General features: G+C 46.2%; 1 protein-coding gene across 2 annotated transcripts in view; it reads left to right on the top strand.

The window, feature by feature from the left end:
* Positions 1-24,411, top strand: part of PFKL (phosphofructokinase, liver type) — a 433,821-nt gene that overhangs the window by 78,200 nt on the left and 331,210 nt on the right. For both annotated transcript variants that reach the window (XM_085648708.1, XM_085648707.1), the window contains 2 exons: positions 17,663-17,852; positions 22,459-22,624. In XM_085648708.1, coding sequence (XP_085504834.1) covers positions 17,663-17,852; positions 22,459-22,624 — 356 coding nt within the window. The remainder of the gene's footprint in view (positions 1-17,662; positions 17,853-22,458; positions 22,625-24,411) is intronic.

Below are 24,411 nucleotides of genomic sequence, written 5' to 3'. Positions count from 1 at the left end.
CCTTGCCCTAGAGAGTCTTCATTGTCTAAGTGGAAGAACCTGGAAAGTCCATCCGCATTGGCATGGGCAACCCCAGGTCTGTGTTCCACGTCAAAGTCCATTCCCGGAGATGGACCACCTCAACAGTTTAGGATTTTCCCCTTTCATTTGCATTAGCCATCTGAGAGGTCTGTGATCAGTTTGAACTAGGAAGTGAGTACCAAACAAGTATGGTCTCAACTTCTTAAGGGACCAAACCACAGCAAAGGCCTCCCTCTCAATGGCACTCCAATGCTGCTCCCTGGGGAGAAGCCTTCTGCTTATAAAAGCAACAGGTTGGTATTCATCATTGGTCTGGGATAGGACCACTCCTATCCCTAGCTCAGAGGCATCATGAACTGCTTGGCATAATCTGGAGTCTTCAGAATTGGTGCTGAGCACATTGCTTCTTTCAGGGTGTCAAAAGTCTTTTGGCAACTAACTGTCCAGTTAACCTTTTTGGGCATCTTCTTGGAGGTGAGTTCTGTGAGGGGAGTCACAATGGACTCCTATCCCTTCACAAACTTCCTGTAGTACCCAGTCAAGCCAAGGAATGCCCTGACTTGAGTCTAGGTTGTTGAAGCTGCACAGTCCAGGATGGCCTGGATCTTGGGCTGTACCTGGCCCCCACCAACAAGGCGGCCCACGTACACCACAGTGCCCTGCCCTATCTGGTATTTGGATGCCTTGATAGTTAGGCCTGAAGTTTGCAGGGCTTTTAAAACCTTCCCAAGGTGGATCAGGTGATCCTGCCAGGTGGAACTAAGGACAGCAATATCATCAAGGTAAGCTGCACTAAAGGACTCCAACCCAGCAAGATCTTGATTCACCAACCTCTGGAAGGTGGAAGGGGCATTCTTTAGACCAAAGGACATAACCGTGAACTGATAGTGCCCATCAAGTGTGGTGAATGCTGTTTTCTCTTTCGCTCCTGGGGCCATGCCAATCTACCAGTACCCTGCAGTTAATTCAAAGGTACTTAGAAATTTGGCTGCCCCTAATTTATCTATCAACTTGTCTGCTCTTGGGCTAGGGTGAGCATCTGTCTTGGTGACAGAGTTGAACCCTCTATAGTCCACACAGAACCTCATTTCTCTCTTTCCACCCTGTGGATGAGGTTTGGAGACCAGAACCACTGGGCTAGCCCAGGGGCTCTCAGAGGGTTCAAAAACCCGTAACTCCAGCATCTTGCTGACTTCAGCTTTGATGCTTTCCTTGACTTGGTCTGACTGTCGATAGATTGATTTCGACAGGTGCACTGTCACCAGTGTCCACATCATGGGTACACCAGTTTGTCAGACCAGGGGACAAGGAAAAGAGCTTAGCATACCTTCGCAAGACATGCTTGCAGTCAGTCTGCTGTTGGGCAGAGAGGATGTCTGAAAAGACCACTTCATCTACTGACCCATCTTCTGGGCTGTATGAGAGGAGGTCAGGGAGAGGTTCACTCTCTGCTTCCTTCTCCTCATCAGTCACCATCAGCATGGTGATGTCAGCCCTGTCATTGTAGAGCTTTAGGCGGTTCAAATGGATAACCCTTTTGGTGTCCTGATTGTGCCCAGGTCAACTAAGTAGGTGACCTCACTCTTTTCCTCTGGGATAGGGTAAGGGCCACTCCATCTGTCCTGGAGTGCCCTTGGTGCCACGGACTCCAAAACCCACACCATTTGCCCAGGTTGAAATTCAACCAGTGCAGCTTTTTGGTCATACCAGTGCTTCTGAAGCTCCTGGCTGGCCTCAAGATTCTTGGATGCCTTTTCCATATACTCAGCCATTCTGGACCTTTGGCCAAGCACATAGTCCACAATATCTTGCTTGGGCTCTTGGAGAGGCTTCTCCCAACCCTCTTTTACAAGACAGAGTGGTCCCCTCACAGGATGGCCACACAGAAGTTCAAAGGGTGAGAAACCTACTCCCTTCTGTGGCACCTCTCTGTAAGCGAAAAGCAGACATGGTAAGAGGACATCCCATCTCCTTTTGAGTTTCTCAGGGAGCCCCATAATCATGCCTTTCAATGTCTTGTTAGATCTCTCAACAAGGCCATTGGTTTGTGGGTGATAGGGTGTAGTAAACTTGTACTGCACTCCACACTTTTTCCACATGTGTTTGAACTAAGCAGACATGAAGTTGGAACCTCTGCCTGAAACCACCTCCTTAGGAAACCCTACCCTGGTGAAGACACAAATGAGGGCCTTGGCTACTGCAGGAGCTGTAGTAGTCCTAAGTGGGATTGCTTCAGGGTACCTAGTGGCATGATCCACTACCACTAGTATGAATTTGTTCCCTGAGGCTGTGGGGGGTTCAAGTGGACCCACTATGTCCACACCTACCCTTTCAAAGGGAACCCCCACCACAGGCAGTGGTATTAGGGGGGCCTTAGGGTGGCCACCTGTCTTGACACTGGCCTGACGGGTAACATAGGAGCTGACAAACGCCTTCACCTTTTGGTGCATCTGGGGCCAGTAAAAGTGGCTAACTAGCCTTTCCCAAGTCTTGGTTTGGCCTAGATGTCCAGCTAGGGGTATGTCATGAGCTAATGTTAGGAGGAACTCCCTGTATGTTTATGACACTACCACTCTCCTGGTGGCTCCAGGCTTGGGGTCTCTTGCCTCAGTGTACAGTAATCCCTCTGCCCAATAAACTCCTTGGGTATCACTGGCATCTCCCTTTGCTTCTGAAACAGCTTGCTGCCTCAGGATTTCAAGAGTGGGACAGTATTGCTGCCCCTGGCACAGCTCTTCCCTAGAGGGTCCCTCTGGGCCTAAGAGTCAACCTGGTAAGGGTCAAGCTCCATGGGCTCAGTTCCCTCTGGGGTATCCAAGCCCTCTCCATGAGGAGAGGGGTCCTGATCCTTTTGCTGAACAGAAGCTGGTCCCCCAGTCTTCTAGCCTTTTCTCTTGGTAGGTTGGGTCATTCTTTCAGGCTCCAACACTTGTTCACCCTGCCTTTTGCGCTGTGCTCTTGTTTTTACGCACACCAATTCAGAGATATCCAGCATTGCTGCATGGGGTTTTAGTCCAACCTCAGCCCAGGCTGAGGTTTCCAGGTCATTGCCAAGCAGACATGCAGCTGGTATCTATGGAGAGACCACTACCTGTTTCAGGCCTGTAACCCCCCACCCCAGTCTAATGTCACCATAGCCATTGTATGATTAGTGGTAACACTGTCAGCATTGGTGACTGGGTAAGTACGCCCAATCAAATATTTCTCAGGGGAAACCAGTGTGTCTCTCACCATAGTGACACTGGCACCTGTATCCCTCAGACCCTCTATCCTAGTTCCATTGATCCAAGGGTATTGCAAGTATTTCTTTAAGTTGGGTGCCCACACAGCTACAGTGGCAAACTCAACTTCCCCCTCTGAAACTAGAACTGCTTCAGTGTGCAACCAAATTTGCTCTGGAAACACTGTTGATCCCATCTGGAGACTGGCTACACCAGGGGTAGCTGTAGCTGTAGGACTAGGGGCCTTCATGCTAGGACAAGCCTAGTCTCCAGTTAAGTGTCCCAACTTCTTACAGTTGTTAGACCAGGCTTTTAAAGGATCAAAGTTCTCCCCCCTATAAGGCTGTGGAGTATAGGGAGTAGTTTGGGACCCGCCCCCCTGTGCAGGTTTTTGGGGCTCTTTGGAAGACTCAGACTTTATATCTGGGGGATTCTCACCACCTTTCCCCTAGGGAGGTTTTGTAACCACTTTCTTTTGGTCACCCCCAGTGGTTGGCCTAGTCACCCTAGTCTTGACCCAGTGGTCTGCCTTCTTTCCCAATTCTTGGGGAGAAATTAAACCTAGGTCTACCAAATGCTGATGTAACTTTTCACTCATGCAATTACTTAAAATATGTTCCTTCATAAACAAATTGTAAAGTCCAGTAAAGGCATGCACATTGTGTCCAGTCAACCAACCATCTAGTGTCTTTACTGAGTAGTCTACAAAATCATTCCAGGACTGGTTCTGGGTTTTGTGAACCCCCCCCCCCCCTGAATCTAATTCTGTGCTCCTTAGTGGTGAGTCCAAATCCCTCAATCAGAGTTTTCTTCATGAGGTCATAGGACCCTGCATCTGACCCATAGAGGGTCAGTAGCCTGTCTCTGCAGTTACCAGAGAATAGTTCCCACAGGAGTGCACCCCAGAGAGTTTTCTTCACCTTTCTCATGTCACAAGCCCTCTCAAAGGCTGTGAACCATTTGGTGATGTCATCACCCTTCTCAAATTAGGGACAATCCCTTCGGGGATTTTAGGATCATAAGATTGCTCTTTATCCTTGTTATTTGGATTGCTGCCACCATTGATGGGTGCTAAAACCATCTCCTTTCTTTCTTTATTTAGAGCCAGGAGTCTTTTGGGCAGCCTTGCTAAAAGGCTGTCCTCCTCATTGAGTCTGTCCTCAATGCCCTCACTGGAGCCTGTATATGTGTGGCTTCTAGGTCCCTAGGGGTTGATTCTTGAAGTTAAGGATATGGGGACCCTTTCCTCCCTAGGGATTATTGGGTGTGGGTTACCAGCCCTGTCCTACTCATCCCTTTCCTCATCTGACTGGTCATCACCATTTCAGATGGGTGGGCCTGTGTGTATACTCAGCCAGGAGCTCCTGGAGCCCTTGTTCAATCAATCAATCAATCAGTGACACTTATAAAGCGCGCTACATACCCGTAGGGTCTCAAGGCGCTGGGGAGGGGGGGTGCCGCTACTGCTCGAACAGCCAGGTCTTCAGCTTCTTCCTGAAGGAGAGGTGGTCTTGGGTCAGGCGCAGGTCGGACGGGAGGGAGTTCCAGGTCTTGGCGGCCAGGTAGGAGAAGGACCTTCCTCCTGTAGTCGCTCTTCGGATGCGGGGGACGGCGGCGAGGGCGTGGTTGGCTGATCGGAGGTGGCGTTTGGGAGCGTAGAAGTTGACTCGGCTGTTGAGGTAGCTCGGGCCTTGGTCGTGTAGGGCTTTGTGTGCGTGGGTGAGGAGGCGGAAGGTGATTCTCTTGTTGATGGGGAGCCAGTGAAGGTCTCTCAGATGACCGGAGATGTGGCTGGATCGTGGGATGTCGAGGATGAGTCTGGCTGAGGCGTTTTGGATCCGCTGGAGTCTCTTCTGGAGCTTGGCGGTGGTCCCGGCGTAGAGGGCGTTGCCGTAGTCCAGTCGGCTGGTGACGAGGGCCTGGGTGACGGTCTTCCTGGTCTCTGAGGGGATCCACCAAAAGATCTTTCGTAGCATGCGTAGGATGTTGAAGCACGCCGAGGAGACGCTGTTGACTTGCCTGGTCATGGAGAGGGAGGAGTCCAGGATGAAGCCCAGGTTTCGTGCATGGTCTGTCGGTTTGGGCGCGGTGCCCAGGGCGGGAGGCCACCAGGAGTCGTCCCAGGCGGAGGGTGAAGAGCCCAGGATGAGGACCTCCGTCTTGTCCGAGTTCAGTTTCAGGCGGCTGGTCGTCATCCACTCGGCTACCTCTTTCATCCCTTCGTGCAGGTTGGCTCTGGCGGCGGCGGGGTTGTTGGTCAGGGAGAGGATCAGCTGGGTGTCGTCGGCGTAGGAGATGATGCTGAGGTGGTGTTTGCGTACGATGGCCGCGAGGGGGCTCATGTAGACGTTGAAGAGGGTGGGGCTCAGTGATGATCCTTGGGGGACGCCGCAGATGACTTCGGAGGCCTCTGACTTGTACGGTGGTAGGCGGACTCGCTGTGTTCTTCCGTCGAGGAAGGAGATGATCCATTCCAGCGCCTTGTCCTGGATACCGATGTTGCTGAGGCGCCGTGTTAGGGTGCGGTGGCAGACCGTGTCGAATGCCGCGGAGAGGTCTAGGAGGATGAGGGCCGCTGTTTCTCCCTTGTCCATCAGGGCTCGGATGTCATCGGTGGCGGCGATGAGGGCGGTCTCGGTGCTGTGTTTGGCTCGGAAGCCGGACTGTGAGGGGTCGAGGGATCCGTTCGTCTCGAGGAAGGCGGCCATCTGCTTGTTGACGGTCTTCTCGATGACTTTGGCTGGAAACGGTAGAAGCGAGATGGGGCGGTAATTCTTGAGGTCGGTGGGGTCCGCTGTTGGTTTCTTGAGTAGAGCGCTGAGTTCGGCGTGTTTCCAGCTTTCGGGGAAGATGGCGGTGTCGAGGGATGAGTTGATGATGTCTCGCAGGTGGGGTGCGATGACAGCGTCGGCCTTGTTGAAGACGTGGTGAGGGCACGTTGTTCAGTTGGATGCTGGCCCATTGGTATATTTTTAATTTTACATAAGGACCTTAGCTCCTTGAAAGACAAGTGAAGGTAAGGGGTGAGGTCGAGCTCCTCAACCATGTCCTGTATGTCAGGGTTATTTCCACTAGTAGCTTGGTTCTGTTTTTGAGACATTCTAACAAAAAGTTCTAACCCCTCTACCCTTAGCTAAAGTGACTTTTTATTTTCTAAAATTCTAAAGCGACTTCAGCAAGACCCTAACAAGACTTTTAGTAGTGTGGAAAAAATAAATGCCAATTTGAAAAATCAGAATTCTAAAGGCAATTTAAGAGTTCTGTTGTGTGATCAGGTGGTAACCAAGTGGTCCAACAAATGCAAGCTGTGTATCCCACCGCTGCCTATGTAAGAAACTGGCTCAATATATACTGCACCAAAGTGAGGTACAGTGTGTATAGAGTCCGAGTCCCCAGAGGTAGGCAGAGGTTAAAGTTAGATAGCACCTTACTCTCCAAAGTGGTAGCTTGGTCAAGCAGTAAGGCAGTATCAGAGGAAAGTGTTAAGCATTTGATGTACACACGCAGTCAGCAAATGAATTCACACACTCAAGAACTGAACTCTTGGCCAATTGTTTTTGTATAAAAAATATACTGTTTTATTTCTAGAACCAAGCAAGCCTGGTACAGGTAAGCATAAAAATACTTTGCAGTAATAAATTACTTGTGTGAACACAGTTCAAAATTGCTGTAGAAATTCTACTCGTTTTGGTTTACAGTTAAGGAAGCAGTTTGTAACACTTAGCAGGTTTAGTACATTCAAATGAATAGGCTTTTTCAATAATTGTAAGTAAGTAACTTTTACAATACTTTTTCTAACTCAGTGCTGGATGCCTAGATTCAGCACTGGGACATTTCCTGAAAACAGTTGAGAAAATGCGGTTAGGTTATTGTCACGATTTTTAAAGAATATTTCAAGTTTTCAAAGCTCCACACTATGACAATTTTCTTTCGAAAAAAAATGACTATGTTATTCTATGGAAGAAAAACAGTTATCGGTTTGCAGGTTAGTAAATGACTGTGGAAGTTAAGGTTCTGGGGTTAGACTCAGGGGTCCCCTAGGGTCAGTGATGCACTGTTGTTGCACCCTCAGCGGCACTAGGACGGCCGGGTGCAGAGTGTTGAGCACCAATGTTATCCTATGGAGGATAGGGGGTCTCCGGTTGGTGGCTGCTGGCTATCAGGCCACACTGTTGTGGGAGCAAAGCTTCTAGGGTTTAGGTCAGGGCAAAGGGGGAAACAAGTAGGCACCAAAAGTGCACCCTCAGCGGCACTGGGGCGGCCGGGTGCAGAGTGCTGTTTCGGTATCTGGTGCCCTGTGGTTTTCTATGGAGATCCTCCGGTTTGAAGAAAGGCTGCAGGCTCTGGGATGAAGACCTTTTGGGTGCGACCACCACTTCGAGGGGTAAGTTGGGATGTTGTGGGTTGGCTAGGCACCGCTGGTTGGGGAACACAAGGCCGTGGGGCGTCGGGTGCAGGGGTACCTTTTCGCGCCGGATTTTCTTACCCACTCTGGTCGCGGTAGGTGGGGGGGCTCTTCTGTTTTGAGGCTGCAGGCGTCGTCTGGAGGTTTGAGGCAAGTCAGGGGTCGCCAGATCTCAGGTCAGGATCACCGGGATGGCCTCCTCGTGTGGTTGGTTCACTCTAGCTCAGGCCAGGGCCAGCGGGTGCAGTGTGCTGGATTCGCGGGTCCTGGCTGGCACCAGAAGCTGCAGTTTAAACACGTCCGGTGTTCTCGGAAGATAGAGTCCTTAAAGTGAAGGCAGGCAGGTCCTCCGGAGTTTGGGAGGTTGCTGGCTGCAGGATACGCTGGGGTTTTCGCAGGAGCAGGGACGAGGGGAGACCAGCCTGTAGGGCTGGGGCCAAGTCAGTTGGCGTCGTCCTCTTGTTAGCTCTGCACGGCTCTTCAGTCCTTCTTTTCTTGTGGTTACTAATCTGAGGAAGCAAGGTTCAGAGTGCCCCCTAAATACAAAATTTAGGGGCGTTACAGGTAGGTAAAGGGCAGGGACCAATGGGTCCCTTCCCTGGAGTGGGTACACCCCCTATTCTGCCACTCTCCTGTGGGAGGGAGGCAGGAGCCTGTCCCTGGTTGGCTGGGTCCCCCCTCCTCCTCAAGATGATGGGGAAATCGAGGTTGTGCTTCACCTCGCATCCCCCACCTGAGGGGTGGAGCTGGCAGAGGTGGGCACACCTCCCTTCCTCACTTGTTTTTCCCGCCGGTTCTCCCGCCACAAAGTGGGGGGTTGAACCAGTGGGGACCAGTTGCTGAAAGCAGCAAATGGTCTGGAGAGGTTCACAAATGCGGCATGCCTTTGAAGCCTCCCCTCGGTGAACTCTGCCTATCCTGGGGGAGGAGACTTGGCACCTCGCCCCAGGATGTGCATTGTTACAAACCCCCGAGAGCAGCAGCCTCTCGACCCAGAGGTTCAGAAACATGTCTGGTGGGGGCAACCTACGCAGCCACTCAGTCAGGTCACTAGCAGTTAGTCGAATTTCAGGGGGCCCTCTGTCATGCATTTTACATTAAATCCCACACTGGCATCAAGGTGTGGGTTTAATGTGCTGTGAAGTTTGATACCAAACTTCCCAGTCTTCAGTGTTGCTATCATGATGCTGTGGAGTTCGTAATGACAAACTCCCAACACCATATACTCTTAATGGCAACACTGCACTTACAGGGCCCAGGAATGGACCTGGGTACTGTAGGGGTACAGGGCTCATGCACCTGTACCCTCACCACTGGCATAGGGCACCCAGCTGGAGGGGTGACTGATGTATGCCAGGGCAGTGGTTTGTGGGCATGGCACACAGGGATGTGTGCCATGTCGACTCTTTGTTTTGTTCTGCACCAAGACACGCAGCCTGCAAAGTCAGTGTGTGAGTGTCAGGGTACATGAACTCTAAGGGTGGCACAATAAGTGCTGCAGCCTTTTGAGGCCTTTTCTGGTCACAGTGCCCTGGGTACCTGTGGTACTATTTACCAGGGGCTGGCATGTGGCCAGAGATGCCAATTGGGTTTAGGCTTCAATGCCGGTTTTAGGGAAGGAACACAGGCCCAGGTTATCTGATTGGCAGGAGCCCAGGGCACACTCAGTCAAAGTACATCCGCAATTCAGCAAAAAGTGGGGGCATACCATGCAAGAAAGAGGGCACTTCCCCACAAGTGAATGTGCGAGAAAATGCTATGACCAGTCAGTACATGGGAAACTGGATATTTATGGTCCTTGTACACTGCCAGCACACCCAGAAAACCTTACGGAGCTGGGGCTTGGTACACTGATCAACACTGCAAAGCTGTGTGGGTCATCAGTTGGTGGTTGAGCAAGACCGTGAGGAACAGGAGATCAAGGATTTGTGTAGCTGTGCTGTGCACATGAAAACCTAACTGGATATCTATGTAAATGTCAGAAATGGTCCCAGATGACATTAGACTCAAAGATGTGCTTAAGGCCAAGGCCTTTTGTGTATGCAAAAGGTGGCACTCAAATTGTTAGACACTGACCTGGTCAAGTGGTGAAAATGACAAAAACATTCCACTGAATCAAAATGTGTAGGGCTTTGCCTAACATCTTACCTAAAAGGCCCTGTGGTTTGTTATCCTATATTCTTCTTTACATTCAAATATAGAAGAGGAGGTGAATTAGAAGGTGGCAATGCACGGGCAAGAGAATGGCTCCTCAGTGGTTTGATCTGGGAACACTGACTGGTTCATCAAGATGGTTGGATTGATGATGGAGCTAGACTGCTTTAGAGTGTATCACCATTTTACTTGTGAAAGGACAAACAAAACTGTGTCTAGTTTCTAGGGAGACCTCATGGAAATTAAAAATTGAGAGACTAACCGTATCTTGCCACTGTTTTGATGGAAATGCCTTCTTATTGGCAGATGATTACACTAATGCATGTGCGGTTCACAGATAGACCTTGATGTGTTTGTGGCAAAGAGGTGAAATTATCTGTGGTTGCAGTCACATGATGTTCATTAACTAATTTATTCCATAAGACCTGAGGGTTGTTGTGTATGTCGCATAATGAAAATGGAAAACCTTAGGTCTATGAAGTGCACTTGTATAGATTAACAGAAGTAAATAAAAAAGAAATTCAATATTATTAGAGGAGCAGAAACGACCACAGACAAAGGAATACAATTTGCCATTTCATTTTTAGTATTAACCGCAGTATCATATGCACATCACTTAAACACAGATTGCAAATGAAGCCAGTATCATCACTTGTATCTTTATCCTATGGATAACTTTAAAAAAGTCCTGGGTCAACTCATCATGGACAGGCTTTGGCACCTCTGATATACATGATTAGAATTTTCAGTGTCCGCTAAAGTTGAAATCTGGGGTCGGATGACCGAAGGAGAATCCCTTACGATTTATTTGTGTTTCTGAAAGCACGCTTAATTGACTTAATTATGAATAACGAGGCCTAATATGACCGGCTCAAACATTCCTGCATTTCCCGCATGTTCTCCTAGTTGACCAGTGCTCGCTGGCTGACTCTTGAGAGAGCCTCTAGACTACATTGATATTTTGCATTAGGAGCCTTTGGCCCCATTATGGGTACATCCCAGTTAGAGCCCGCTACCTACCTTATGTTTGCTTTACCATAGATTGCCATATTAATTCTTCACTACTGTCCCGATGAAGACGCACGTGCAAGGTTTTAATTCACCATATGCAACAGTCTGGTCGGAACGTCGACATTGTCTTTCAAGCCTGGAATGAATACGTAGATCCTTATGAACGGTGTGACCACCGGCTCTTAGCAATGGATTATGATTTTTGAGCAGATAATTGTTTTTCAAACAGGCATATTACATTGGCTAAGTTGAGGCATGTTAGCCATTGTTAAAAATTGTATAATAGAACCCTTTGACTAAATATCATTCTTCTTTTCTACATCACACTGCACATGAGCACTTCTATGATCACTTTTTTATGCATCTTTTTGGAGCAACCGTGATATGAATTTCTTAAACATATGTATCTATTGACTAGAAAACCCTTGAAAAAATATAAATTGAATTAAGTTTGAAAATCTCACATGTGGGCTCTTTTCTCTTCCTTTTCCCTTGCACCTTGATTACCATATGTTATTCAATATCATATATTTATTTGTAAATAATTTGCCAGTGGACCACATTTTTGCATGTACCGTACATTACCCATGTCCTGTGGCTTACCTTGGGTTTCCCCATTAGTTTATAATGCCATCTATAAGGTAAGCTGCCACTAAAGTGGCATCTATTGATAAGTCGTAAAAATGTTAAGCACCACCTGCTATCAGTCTTCCTAGTTTAGCATAAAAGAGACAAATTCCTTTGCACAGTTCTTAATCTTCTTCCCCCAGTCCCTTTGAAACTCCCCCTACATTTCATCCTGGTCATCCCATGACCATTTCTATTATTAAATCTAACCCTTGCTGCTCAAAACATTTTGATGGCTATATCTGAGCGTATGCACTGGATTCAGCGCCCCAAGTACTGTCTGTATCGTTGGTGGTTATTGTGTGCTGGGTATGTTAGTAGTATCTTGTGATCTGGTGAGCTGGGTTTGGTGGCTTAGTGGACTAATGCGTCCACTGTAGGGGTCTGTGTTTAACCTCATGGTCACAGGTTCAAATCCCGGCGGGTTCTCTCAGCCATTCATCCTTCTGAGGTCAATAAAACGAGTATTGTTGGGTAGCACTAAACGTCTGTTATTCAGCGGCAAGATAGCCTTGGTTGAACGTGTGCTTTGCAGATACACACATTATGTTATGATTAGGGCTCCCGGTTTTCCGTTTAAACAGATTTTTACATATAAATACAGACCGAAATCTGTTTTTCCTTTGTATTTATATGTAAAAACAGCAAAATACTAGCAAATTATGCCGCGTGCAACTACAAAGGTACGTGTATTTCCCCTGTGTATGTGCCCTCAGGGGACAGATGCATGGCGACTTCACAGTATCCCTACAAACGGAAGAGAGATAAAAGCCTGGACACTACCCCGAGAAAGCCGCTTCTGAAACAGTCTGTCCCGCTGCAGCCTTGGGCTCCTCTCCCCTCCAGTTTGAACTGGCAGCACCAGAGTCCGAAATCGGATCCTCTGTCCTCCTTCCTCATGTGGGTGGGGGGTCTTGTGGTGTTCTTTTCACTTTGGGATGGGTGTTTAACAAGCAAATGGTCTTTTAAAGACCTGCTAAGTACTTGGGTGCGGCTGTGTGTGCGCCCGGGAAGCTGTCTCAGCCCGGGTTGCCACACACCAGTGAAATCAGCCTTAACACCCCATTCTCCAACTAATCTCTGGGATTGAAGAGCTTTCTCCATTTACCAATGTACTATTTATTGATTCATACAAAAAAATCTAGGCTGTAAATTGGAAAGCCTCAAACACAGGGGTGTTACACAGGCCCCCCTCCAGCCTCCACGGTGCGGGGGTTGCCTCCATGCTCCAGGGGGCCCCCTCAGCACCAGACTTCGGCCGAATGTGCTCACTGCTGCATGTGTGTGAGTGTGTAGCATCTTTGACTGCTTGGGAGTTGTACTCACTGTATGTGTTCTCTGCTGTCTCCGGGTGGTGGGAAGCACATCTGTCTGTTGGGGAGTTGTAGTCACTGAATGTGCCTTTTGCTGTCTGGAAAGGGATGGGAAGCACACCTTTTTGCTGGGTGGTGTACTCACTGAATGTGCCTTCTGCTGTCTGGGTTGGTGGGAAGCACACCCCTCTGCTGGTTATGTGCACTCACTGAATGCGCTCTCTGCTGCATGCGGGTGAGTGAGTAGCATCTATCGCTGCTTAGGAGTTGTACTCTCTGTATGTGTTCTCTGCTGTCTCTGGGTGATGGGAATCACATCTGTCTGTTGAGGAGTTGTAGTCACTGAATGTGCCTTTTGCTGTCTGGCAAGGGATGGGAAGCACACCTTTCTGCTGGGGGGTGTACTCACTGAATGTGCTTGCTACTGCCCGGATTGGTGGGAAGCATACCTCTCTGCTGGGGCTGTACTCACTGAAAGTGCTCTCTGCGGCCTGCTGTAGGCGAGTTTAGGCAGTCACTGACAGCATTCTGCCTTGGTCACTGAAAGTGCTCCAGGTGAGCTGAGGTAGACACTGGTAGTGGTGGCCTTTGGCCAGTGAATGTACTTGCTGTTGCCTGCTCCGGAAGAGCTTGTGTAGTCACTGACCGCATTATTACTTGGTCACTGAGATTGCTCTATATAAGCTCAGGAGGGCAGTGGCGGGCATTGGATACTGAATGTGCTCTCTATGGTCGACTCTAGACTAGCTTCAGTAGACACTGAGGGTTTTAGATCTTGTTCACTGAAAGTGCTCTTACTTCCTGCTCTAAGTGAGTTCAGGTGGACACTGGTATTGGTCACTGAGTGTGCTCCCTGTTTCCTGCTATAGAAAAGCTTAGGAAAGCACTAACATTGTTGTGCATTGGTCACTGAAAACGCTCTAGATATCTTCAGATGGACACTGGAGGTGGTGGGTATTGATCAATAAATGTACTTGCTGCAGCCTTCACCCGAAGAGCTTAGGTAACATCATAGTTCCTCGGTCACTATGAGCTCAGGTGCACAGTGGCAGTGGTGGGTATTGGACACTGAATGTGCTCCCTGTTGTCTACTCTAGACAAGCTTCGGTAACACTGAGGGTTTTAGGTCGTGTTCACTGAAAGTGCTCTTGCTACCTGCTCTAGATGAGTTCAGGTGGACACTGGTATTGTTCATTTAAATAAATGTAGAAAAATACTAGCTGTAGCGTTGTCTTTTGCTTGTGGCAAAAATAAATGTGGATAAATATAGAAAAAATGCCCAAAAAATAAATATGGATAAATACAGACGGAAATGGCAAAAAAATAAATACCATAAAACCGCGAGCCCTAGTTATGATCCAAGGACAATGGAATTCATTATTGCACTTTTTAAGCCAGTACATTGCACCCTAATACTTGTTTGTTTTCAAGAATCCACTGTTTAAAACAGTGATGTGCTCGTTTTTAGTGCCCTAAAAATTTTGTCAGGAAGAGGAGTAAGCAGTAGCTTTATATTTTAATGAATTTGGTTGGAAGTCTGTTTTATTTGCTTTGTGCAAACTTTTTAAAATGGTCTATACTGTTACATGAAAGGCTCAAAGAACTTGAAAATAAAAAAACCTGTAACCGTCTTGCTTTAAAAGAAAACCAAATGTACTTTTTTAGAATATTAAAGTTGGTAAATTTATTGCGTACTAAGTTCAGTGTAACAAGGGTTACTAGCTATTCAGCATACTCCAAATAATGTCTCTAGTGATACTCTTTCACTGACACCGATTTATTGTGGGAGCTGTCTCCATTTGCAATGCAACCAACTGAACAAATACAGTTGATTACAGTGATTAGCAGACCAAAGCATGGTATTGAATACATTGTTTGGCGTGCATCAGTCTTTCAGACCCTAGTGAGGTACGCATTGGTAATAGTGATGCAGATATTAATTGAAGTGCTACATATTTAGATTTGAATAAAAAGGTCCAAGGTGGACTAGGCCTGCAGAGGCGTATTCGGAATTGTTACCCAGCCAAAGTGATTTTTCCACCTTGCATGATTTCCTCTCCAAAGGGACTAAACCACACCTCCCGCATCACTTCTGCACCCTGCTTACATCCATTACTGGGTCTTCCTTCAGTTGATGAGTGCCTCCCTATGGGTATGTTGCCTGTTACAGCAGCTAGTCTGTATGTGTCTGTGCATATGCTTCTGTCTATTTTGACATGCATGAGAAGTTCTGTTTTTATATCTCATTACCCATATGTCTGCCTCTCTTAAATGTGGGCCTGTATGTTTTTTTTAGGTCTCGCCTACGAAGCGCGCATGCGCTGCTTAGGAGGGCCTTTAGCCGTCGTTCTTCACTTTTTCAAGCACTGCACTCGTGCTTGTGGTGGCATACACCTTGCGGGAGCGAGCAGCGGCGCACCACAAGCACGAGTGCAGTGCTTGAAAAAGTGAAGACTGCGCTCCGAAGCGTGCACGCACCACTCCCAGGCTTGCAATGGCTCCTCCTCCCATGTTGCTCCATCGCACACAACTTCTCTTCTTGCCGTTCCTGCTTGCAGGTACCCATCTTTCGCACGTGTGCAATTTAATTTTTATGGGGTTTTCTTCCAAACATTTATTTGGTTCTTTTGTCCCGAAAACATGGGCAGGCATCTGTTTTCTACATTTCTGCACAGGGTCATGTCATAGAGTCTGTTTCGCTGCCAGTGCTGCTTCTGATAGTTTTATGCATGATCCATATGTATCCAGGCTAATTATCCAAGCTTCACTTCAGTATTTGCATTAGCTGAGATGCAGGATCCAGCGTTGGGTCAAACAATGTCAACCATTACTTTCGAAGTTACTGTACATTTGGTTGGTGGAAGGAATTTCCCAGGCGATTGCTGGAGCATTCAGCCATGCTTGTTTCCAAACATGCACTCAGGCCGGTATCATCAAACAAGTTAGTCATTGTAGAGGTATCTGAATATTACACGCCCATCCAAAACCCGCCCCGGTCTTATCCCTTACAGCCTGCTCCATCCTGTTTCTCACTCCCTTACCTTATTTTTCCACACACCCCACACCATGTCCTGTATTATTCCCTACAACCTCAACAAACATTAGATTATTTTTCACAGATCTTGTCTCGGTGCTTCATTACCCTGTCCCATCTCATGCCTCACACACCTAACGAGTCATGCCTTATTCTCATACAGTATCTCATGTGTTTTAAGACTCGGTCATAGCATGTGCCTACTCACTCTCATTCCACCCACACACACACACACACACTAACACTCATCATGCCTTACACCTTGCATACCTTTTCCCCTCCTTCTCACACACCTTCCATGTTGTCCTAATCGTTATATGCCTGGCATCTGCTTGCCCTGTTCTTCACACTGCCTAAACCATCATTTCCTCAAACAGCCTGCACATTTTCCTGTTCTGCGTGCACACTACATCTGTGCCCATTCTTCCTCTCCAAATATCTGGGAGTAGGTCATGGTTTAGTCCTCACATAACTTGCCATATTGCATTCCTTATTCACCAGGCATCTATCATGTCTTGTATCCTCCTGCACCTGGCTTGTCTTATTTCCGGTGCTTTATGTACACTGTTGTATCTTATGCCTCACTTACAGTCCAGCAGACCCCATGGTATTCTTTACACACTCCCAGTCAAGCTCTTCATGCCCCTCCACAGTCTCTTGAGTCGTATTGCTTCCTCAATATTTGAGTTGAGTGTTCTAATTCCTTTACAACCCCCAAACCCTGCCATACTTTTTTTTACATCTACTGGGTCTTCAATCCTACTTAATACGCCTTCTACTAACTTCTTCCTACCACATGCCAAACTTTGTCCCGTCTTATTCCCTACACAAAATCGGGCTCTTTTCTTACACAGCCCCAAAATATAAATATTTCTGTATTATTTCACAAACCTTTTACTTCCCCCTCCCCTTTGCATCCAGGCATACCCTTTCTTGTCTATTCATTTCTGAAACCCTCACACCTGTCAGTATGTGGGCTCATTCCTTGCTGCCATATCAGTTCCCTACTTTTCCCACACTCTGCCGTGCTGGATTCCTCACACGCAAGTACTGTACTCCCTGTGACAATCTGTACGTTCACAGAACAGAAGTTCCTCATCCAAGATTAGAAATTTCAAAAGAAGTACTTGTTGTGTTCACAGGAGAAACCGCTTATGTAGTATGCATTTGTATAATTTACATGCAGTGTTTATTCCAATTTAAGGCATAGCCAATAGGTCTCGCCTTTGGGACCTTATAAGTGTTTAGCCATGCAACACTTGATGTTGTTGCACCAAGGATATTGTGCTGGATAACTAAACACTTATAAGGTCCCAAATGCGAGACCTATTGGCTATGCCAATGCTTGTTCTCCTATGTGTTTGTTAACCAGTGTTTGAGTGTCTGTATTCCATTTGGTCGGTGTACATGGGTGCCCCGATATCTGTCAGTCTGTGAACATGGTGTCACAGTATTTTGTCCTGCGCATATGGTTGTCTGTATGTTTGTCGTTTTGGGTGCGGATGTAGGCCTCTAGATATATTGTGTGCATGTTTGTATTTGTTATGTACGAAGGCGTAAATAGATATGCACCTCTGTGTCAGCAGAAACTATTCCATCAAACCCATGTGTTTTGCAATCACCTATTTCTGTTGTATTTTGGTGGTTGTAGATTTAGCATGTCTTCTAATATAGATAAAATGTGTCTGCTTTCATTAACTGTTTCTCTTTTATCCAGTTGCATGTAAACCTACCCGGAGTGTCATAAAGGCAACTCGTTAAACCTGTTTATTGATTTTACAGTAACTAGAACAGTTTGTGCTTTTCTGATATTGCAGTTAATGAATCTTTTCTCATTGATGTACTAAATGCCTTACTAGTTTGTTTTTCTTTGAAGGGAGGCACAATTATTGGAAGCGCCCGGTCAAAAGCCTTCACCACGAGAGAAGGCAGACTGTCAGCAGCCTTCAACCTGGTCCAGCATGGCATCACCAACCTCTGCGTCATTGGTGGAGATGGAAGCTTAACTGGGGCCAACATCTTCCGAAAGGAGTGGGGTGAACTTCTAGAGGATCTTGTTCAACAGGGTAAACTCGAGTTAATTGATTCCTGAGCTATTAAGATAGTGTGGGTTTGAGTGTTACCAAGCCAGTGACGCCAGTTCCATGTTGAGTGTCCGAAGTATCAAAAGCGCTACAGATCGAGATGACCCCCTCAAAATCTGTGTCGATTAGTTTTGGTCATGGTTAACAAGAAATTGTCTGTAGCCTAATGCTACAAAGGCAGGAATTCTTATCCTGGCAGAACAAGTGTACTTGTCTCTGCCCACTTCATAGACACTAGCTGCCTGCTCAAAAGGCCAGTAAAAGTCTTCGGTTTCTCCTTCCCCAAGTATGAAGTATCCACCCAGGTAAGCACGGCACTGCTTGTCATACTTGCTTCCTCTCATCCCTGTGGGATGAAGAGCTGGAAACCAGGCACACTGTTAACATTCTGGTAAGACTACACCAGGGGCTGTATAATCAAACGCTCCCTGGCCTGACCTGTGCACTCTTTAAGCTCTTTGGTAGTATAAAAGGGGTGCTGAGGCGTGTGCAGCCTCTGCTTTAATAAAGATTGTACCAGTGCGCACAGGGCCGGCTTTAGGGCCAGCTGTGGTGCTGGTTGCGCCAAGTGCAACAATGTTTGTTGGTGCCCCCCAATCACCACCGTTGCCACGGATTCCCTCACTACCACCCTTTAACAGCGCCCCTCAAAACTCCATAACCACTCCCTCTCAGATTCATTTAATTAGATATAAAGCGCCACTCCTACGAGTGAAGGGTGTCCGAGCAATTTACATCACACACATTACACAAAGACAATACTACGTGTGTAAATCCGTGTATAGGAAACTTTACATAAGACAGAGGACTACAAGGTGTAGGAGTTGCATGTCATCCACACAGGTAGGCAGTAAGGTTTGAGTGCTTTGTCTGGAGAAGCACAAACCCTGAATTTAAAACGTAACACCATGTTTGGGGGTACTTCTCAATAATAATTGATTTCTACCCAAATGAACACTTTTTCCAAAATTAGGATAATGAAAAGCTGGAGAAAAATCAGAACTCTCTAATCTATACTATACAGTTTGCATGCAATTCTTCGACAGTTAATAGCTCACTGTTCTATATTAGGATTTTAACTTACAAATTGCAAGTAACATAAGGAAGTCTTAAACAACTGACCTATTTGCATCATATTCACTTTGTGATCTGCAGGGTACATTTTGTTTTAGCAGGTATATTAGCCCTCTGCGCTACCTTATGATGAATCAAAACTTCAAAGAGTCAAAACTTCCACTAGACAAAACTCCGATCTCTCTCCAGGAAGAACATTAATCACCGTAGTTATCTTGACATTTTTATTGTTGCCTGAAAATTGTGGGAGGTCCGGAACGTGGCAGCCGGTGCTTTTAAAAACCTAATATACTTCAGACAGACCCCCAACCCGAAGTGAGAACCTGCTGTGTTGGCACTGATCGCACCGCCTAGAGAAGTTCTTGTGTAAGAATGTAGCACAGGTGCAATTTTGAGGGAGTTTTCCACCATTTGCAATCGGACGTGGCCCAGCTGTCAGTGACTGTGTATTATCAAGGGGTCACACACACAGTTTGGACACTCCTTCCTAAAGGAGCCTCCTTGAAGGGGGTCCTACAAACCCCTCCAGATATCACTCACTTGTAGGGGGAGCTCTGCCCCACTTTTGAATGCAGTCTGGGTGCCACCTGCACCATAAAAGGAGAACTGGCAGTTTTTAGCAACCGGTTTACCTTTATCTTTTGCCTGCTAGGGGGCACTGCATTAGTTAAAGGTGTGAAGCAGCGCAGCCTAGGCCAGTACGCCCTATCTGAGATATGAGCCCAGGATAACACAAAACCTGTTGCACAATGTCACTGTTTTTGTCATTAAACTTGCAAGATAAGACTATAGATCTAATAACAGTATCACCTGTTTGTAACAGCATTTAGAAATGTGAAATGAAGCACTATATAAAAAAAACTGTCTTAGAAGATAAATGTAAATTGCACTGTATTTAGTCCTGGGATAGACTCACCTTATGAATCCTTAGTCATTCATATGTGCCAGGCATCTTTATTAATGGATCACTAGTGTCTTAAACAAGCATTTGCAATAGGACTTGCATTTGCAAATGACTATAGCTTAAACTCTTGTTAATGCGAGACCTATTGCCTTGCAAATACTTTTTTTGTAAAAGATTCCCATGCAGCCCTTTCACATCAATAGAGGCCATGCTTTTTAAACGCGCCACATCTAAAGAAAGGTCTGCGGCCGCCTTTAAAGTGAAAGCACAGTATGTCGTGTTTTTCCCCATAAAGCATTTGTCAAGTTGACAAACCAAGGCTTCTTTTTGTAAAAGTGCCCCGTGCTGTGGTTTCACTTAAATAGCTGCAGCGGACCTTTCTTTAAACGCGGCTCGTCTAAAGAAAGGGGTGTGGCCTGCACTAACATGAAAGCGCAGCATGGGGCGCTTACAAATGAAAAATAGTGAATAAATAGGGGGAAAAAACATGTGGCTGCGTTCGGTGCTGCAAATAAAACAAAGTCGCTGTCGCCACTGTAGAGCCCCGTGCTATTAAAAACTATATATATATATATATATATATATATATATATATATATATATATATTCACTTAAAAAACCATAGGTTTCACACTTGTTATAGTTAGTAGGACATTTCACTTGTGAAAAACCAATGAAATTCCCCCGTTATAGTTAGTGCAGGCAACTATAACTCACGCGACCGCAATCCTCTGCTGATGACGTCAGATATTACATCACTGTATTTAGACACTTATTTACCCGTCTTCTTCCATTAATTTTTAGCTATACATAGATTACAAATATTTTTTTTTCAGAAAAACACATATGTCATCAGTGATGTAATATCTGACGTCATCAGCAGAGGATTGCGGTCGCGTGAGTTATAGTTGCCTGCACTAACTATAACGGGGGAATTTCATTGGTTTTTCACGAGTGAAATGTCCTACTAACTATAACATGTGTGAAACCTATGGTTTTTTAAGTGAATTTGCAAGGTTTTTTAAATGCTAATTCCTAACTATAACGTGTGTGAAACCTATGGTTTTTTCAGTGAATTTGTACGGTTTTTTAAATGCTAAGTTATGTATATTTTTTTTTTTTTTTTTTTTTTTTTTGCCGTGCGTGCACGGTACGCGCAGTCGCGGAATCATTACGCGAAGTTCGCGGAATTTTTCCGTTTACGCCGTGCGCCTACGCTACGCGCATTCCGCGATTTTTCGAAAAAAAATTACAATTAATTTTTGCCCTCGGGGGTCCTTCTGGGACCCCCTGACAAAGGCTAGGGGTCAGGAACTGTCCACCCTGCCCCCTTTTCACGTTCTCCACCTTTGTTTTTCACTTCTTCAGACTGCGAGAGACAAAATGGCAGCCGATACTTCCTGGTTTCGACCGATTCGAATGTTTACTAAGATCTAACAACCAATCAGAATCGCGCTCGTGCACGGCGGCGTGCGCGTACGGTAAGCTTACGGTACGCGCTCGGAGCGCGCCTATAGATATATATATTGATTTAAATGCTATTTTCTCAGGAAGTACTGAACAGATTTACACGAGACCTTCAAAAGGCACATCCCTGACCTGAGGGCTACCTCTCTGCCAAATTTCAAGTAATTCTGTTCAGCCGTTCGGGCTGTAGCTCGGACTAAAGGTCCTATGGAAAAATGCATGGGGAAAACGCGTTTTGGGATCCCCCCTTTTTCTCAGCCCCCGCTTGACGAATCCCCCCGAGACTTTCAGGGAAGGAGCGGAGCGCCCCACCTATTTTGAGAATTTCGCGAGGATTCGTCAATCGGCGCCAAAGTTATTCCAAATAGAATGTTGCGGATTTCCTATGGAAACACGGTCCTAACTATAACTATCTACTGGCGATATATATATAATTACTTGCTTTCCAGATCCAGTAAATGTCTTCACTGAACAAACTTGGACACAGACCCAACGTAAGTGCTTTAGAAGATATAGTTTACTCCTCTTGTCACATATATATATATATATATATATATATATATATATATATATATATATATATATATATCGGAGAGAGCATGTCTTGCCTGCAACAGCAGGCAGGTGAAAATCATTTAAAGAAATAGTGCACAAGAAAAAGGGCCAGTCTTTATGGGAGGTTACAAGATGAGACCAGGCGGTACTAAGGAGGGACTGCTAAGACTATAGAGCAGTGATACTCAAAGTACGGCGCGGGGGCCACTTGATGCCCTCTTGACCTTTACATGCGGCCCCCTTGGTGAACAGCAGCACAAGCTGCTATTTTGTTCCTTAAGAAAAATATTCAGAAAAAAATGTTTAAATAAACAGGCAAGTATTTATTAACCTGCAAATAGGCTTGACCTAAAAAGCTCATTATTTAATGAATAGTTAAAAATATTATTCACAGACGACTACAGAACGTCTAGTCTGTTTTATCTAAATTCCTTTTATTTCTCCTTCGGCTATTATCATTGATTGTTGCTGTGTCATTCTTTGTGATTAGTGTACATTGTATAGAATGTTTATTTCCGTTTATCTGTTAATGAATCCTTTCTTTTTTTTTTTATATTTTCTTTTTTGTTTGTTTTTATAATCCTGCAGAAAAAATTACAAAAGATGTTGCTGAAAAGTACTCGCACCTAAACATAGTGGGACTTGTGGGATCTATTGACAATGACTTTTGTGGCACCGACATGACCATTGGCACAGACTCTGCACTGCACAGAATCATGGAAGTTATTGATGCAATTGCCACTACGGCCCAGAGGTAAGTGTACATTCTTCTTTACATTTAAAAACATGTTATTTTGCATATATTTTGATGATGGTGTACACTAATATCATTTTGTGGTTTGACACAAGCCTTTTATTATGCCCATCACTTCACAATGATTTCTGCTGTCGAAGTAAACAGCCATTAGACTTCTGATTTGTTACCCGGGGCTGAAACCAATTACTGTAGGGGGTCCATCGCAGACCCCGGGCCCCGGGAACCACCACCTCCTGGGGCAAAATTGTAAGCCGTTGGGGGCAAGGGTGGCACGCGCCCCCTCCCTTTTGGAGCCATGGGTGGCCCTGGGGACCAAAACCTCCCCCGATCTTGCTCCTGGTACCTCTGGAGGTGCCCACCCTTGGTAGGGAGCTGTTTGCTTTTGCTTGGTGGAAGCTGACCGCTCCCAACAAACAAAAGCAAACATAATTCCGCTTTATGCAAGCCGGAGCTCACAGAAAGTGGAGTTTTTAATCTGTTTCTCTGCACACAATTATGCGTGCAGGGAAACGGATGAGAAAATTTGCTCTGACAGACAGGGAGCTGCCTTTCACCAGCCCCTTGTCTGTCAGAGCAATGCCTGCTCCTTCAGGAGGCGGAGAGCCAGCAGGGGCCTTGAGGCTTCCTCTGCGGGAACCAAGGACTTCTGGGTGCATGCCACTCATCACTGCTACAAATGAATTGAGTTGGTAAGGACCTTCACTCAAGCTACGCTATCAGTAATGCCATAGGCAAAGAACAACCTCAGTATGCATGTAATTGACAGTTCCAGCCTTCAAATATGTAGGGTTTTACCCCTTTATGACTTCAATGGGCAGTAGTCCTCGCAATATGTGTATGTATTGTCAATCCTCCACACTTGCTTGACCATTAACCTGACTCCATGGTTGAACAGCATGTTTGGATTGAGTACTGCAGCTCAGGCCTGTGGCATGCAGTGGTGCTACTCAACCGCTGATTCTAAACTTTCCCCTAGTGGCAGTGACAATGTACACATTTGATTTCATCATGCCTTATAATTTGGGAACTGGATGTGCTTTAGTGCACATATTTTGATATATAAACAAGACATTTAAAGAGTTGTGTAGATTGCATCGAGCAAGCTTAAGTGTGTATTTTTGTTTGTTGTCTGGAATATCTTGCATTAAAATTAAAATGTTGTTTGCTCGGGAAGACTAAGTACCTATGCAGTCAGCCAATGTACTACATTTCCTGTGTTAATATTACCATTGAGAGTGCAAGCATGCATTCCACCATTGATTTCTGGTCTGAATCTCCTCCCAATGAAAAATCAAACTTCATGTGAGAAAATGCCTCTTTTGCATGGCTAGCTCCCACTTTTTGCCTGGTTTTTATGTGGTTTCAATTGTAGTGCACAGGGTTCATGCCAACCAGGTCCCCTGTGCCAGTGCTGCTTCCCTAAAAACAAACCCCCAATTGGTACTTCTACCCCCTGTAAAACCCTAGTAAATGGTACCCTGGGTACCTACGGCCTGGGGCTGAAGTGGGTCCCTTGGGAACCCCCCCTCGCTGGGACCATGCCACTACGCTTGCATGGCTTTGTGAGGGAGAAAACGACAAAGTCGTCATGCTATCTAATACTGCCTGAAGGCATAGGTAAGTCACCCCCTTTGCAGGCCTCACAGCCCTAAGGCATGGTGCACTATACCACAGGTGAGGGTATATCTGCATGAGCAGATACGCCCCTACAATATTTGGGTCCATTTCCTAATATTCTAAGTGCCATTGAACACATAGAGAGAACATGGGCGGAAACTCAACAA

Source organism: Triturus cristatus, chromosome 3_2 (assembly GCF_964204655.1).
Source record: "Triturus cristatus chromosome 3_2, aTriCri1.1, whole genome shotgun sequence".
Taxonomy (NCBI): domain Eukaryota; kingdom Metazoa; phylum Chordata; class Amphibia; order Caudata; family Salamandridae; genus Triturus; species Triturus cristatus.
Note: the sequence above shows the minus strand (reverse complement) of the source record. Positions and strands in the feature narration are given on the sequence as shown.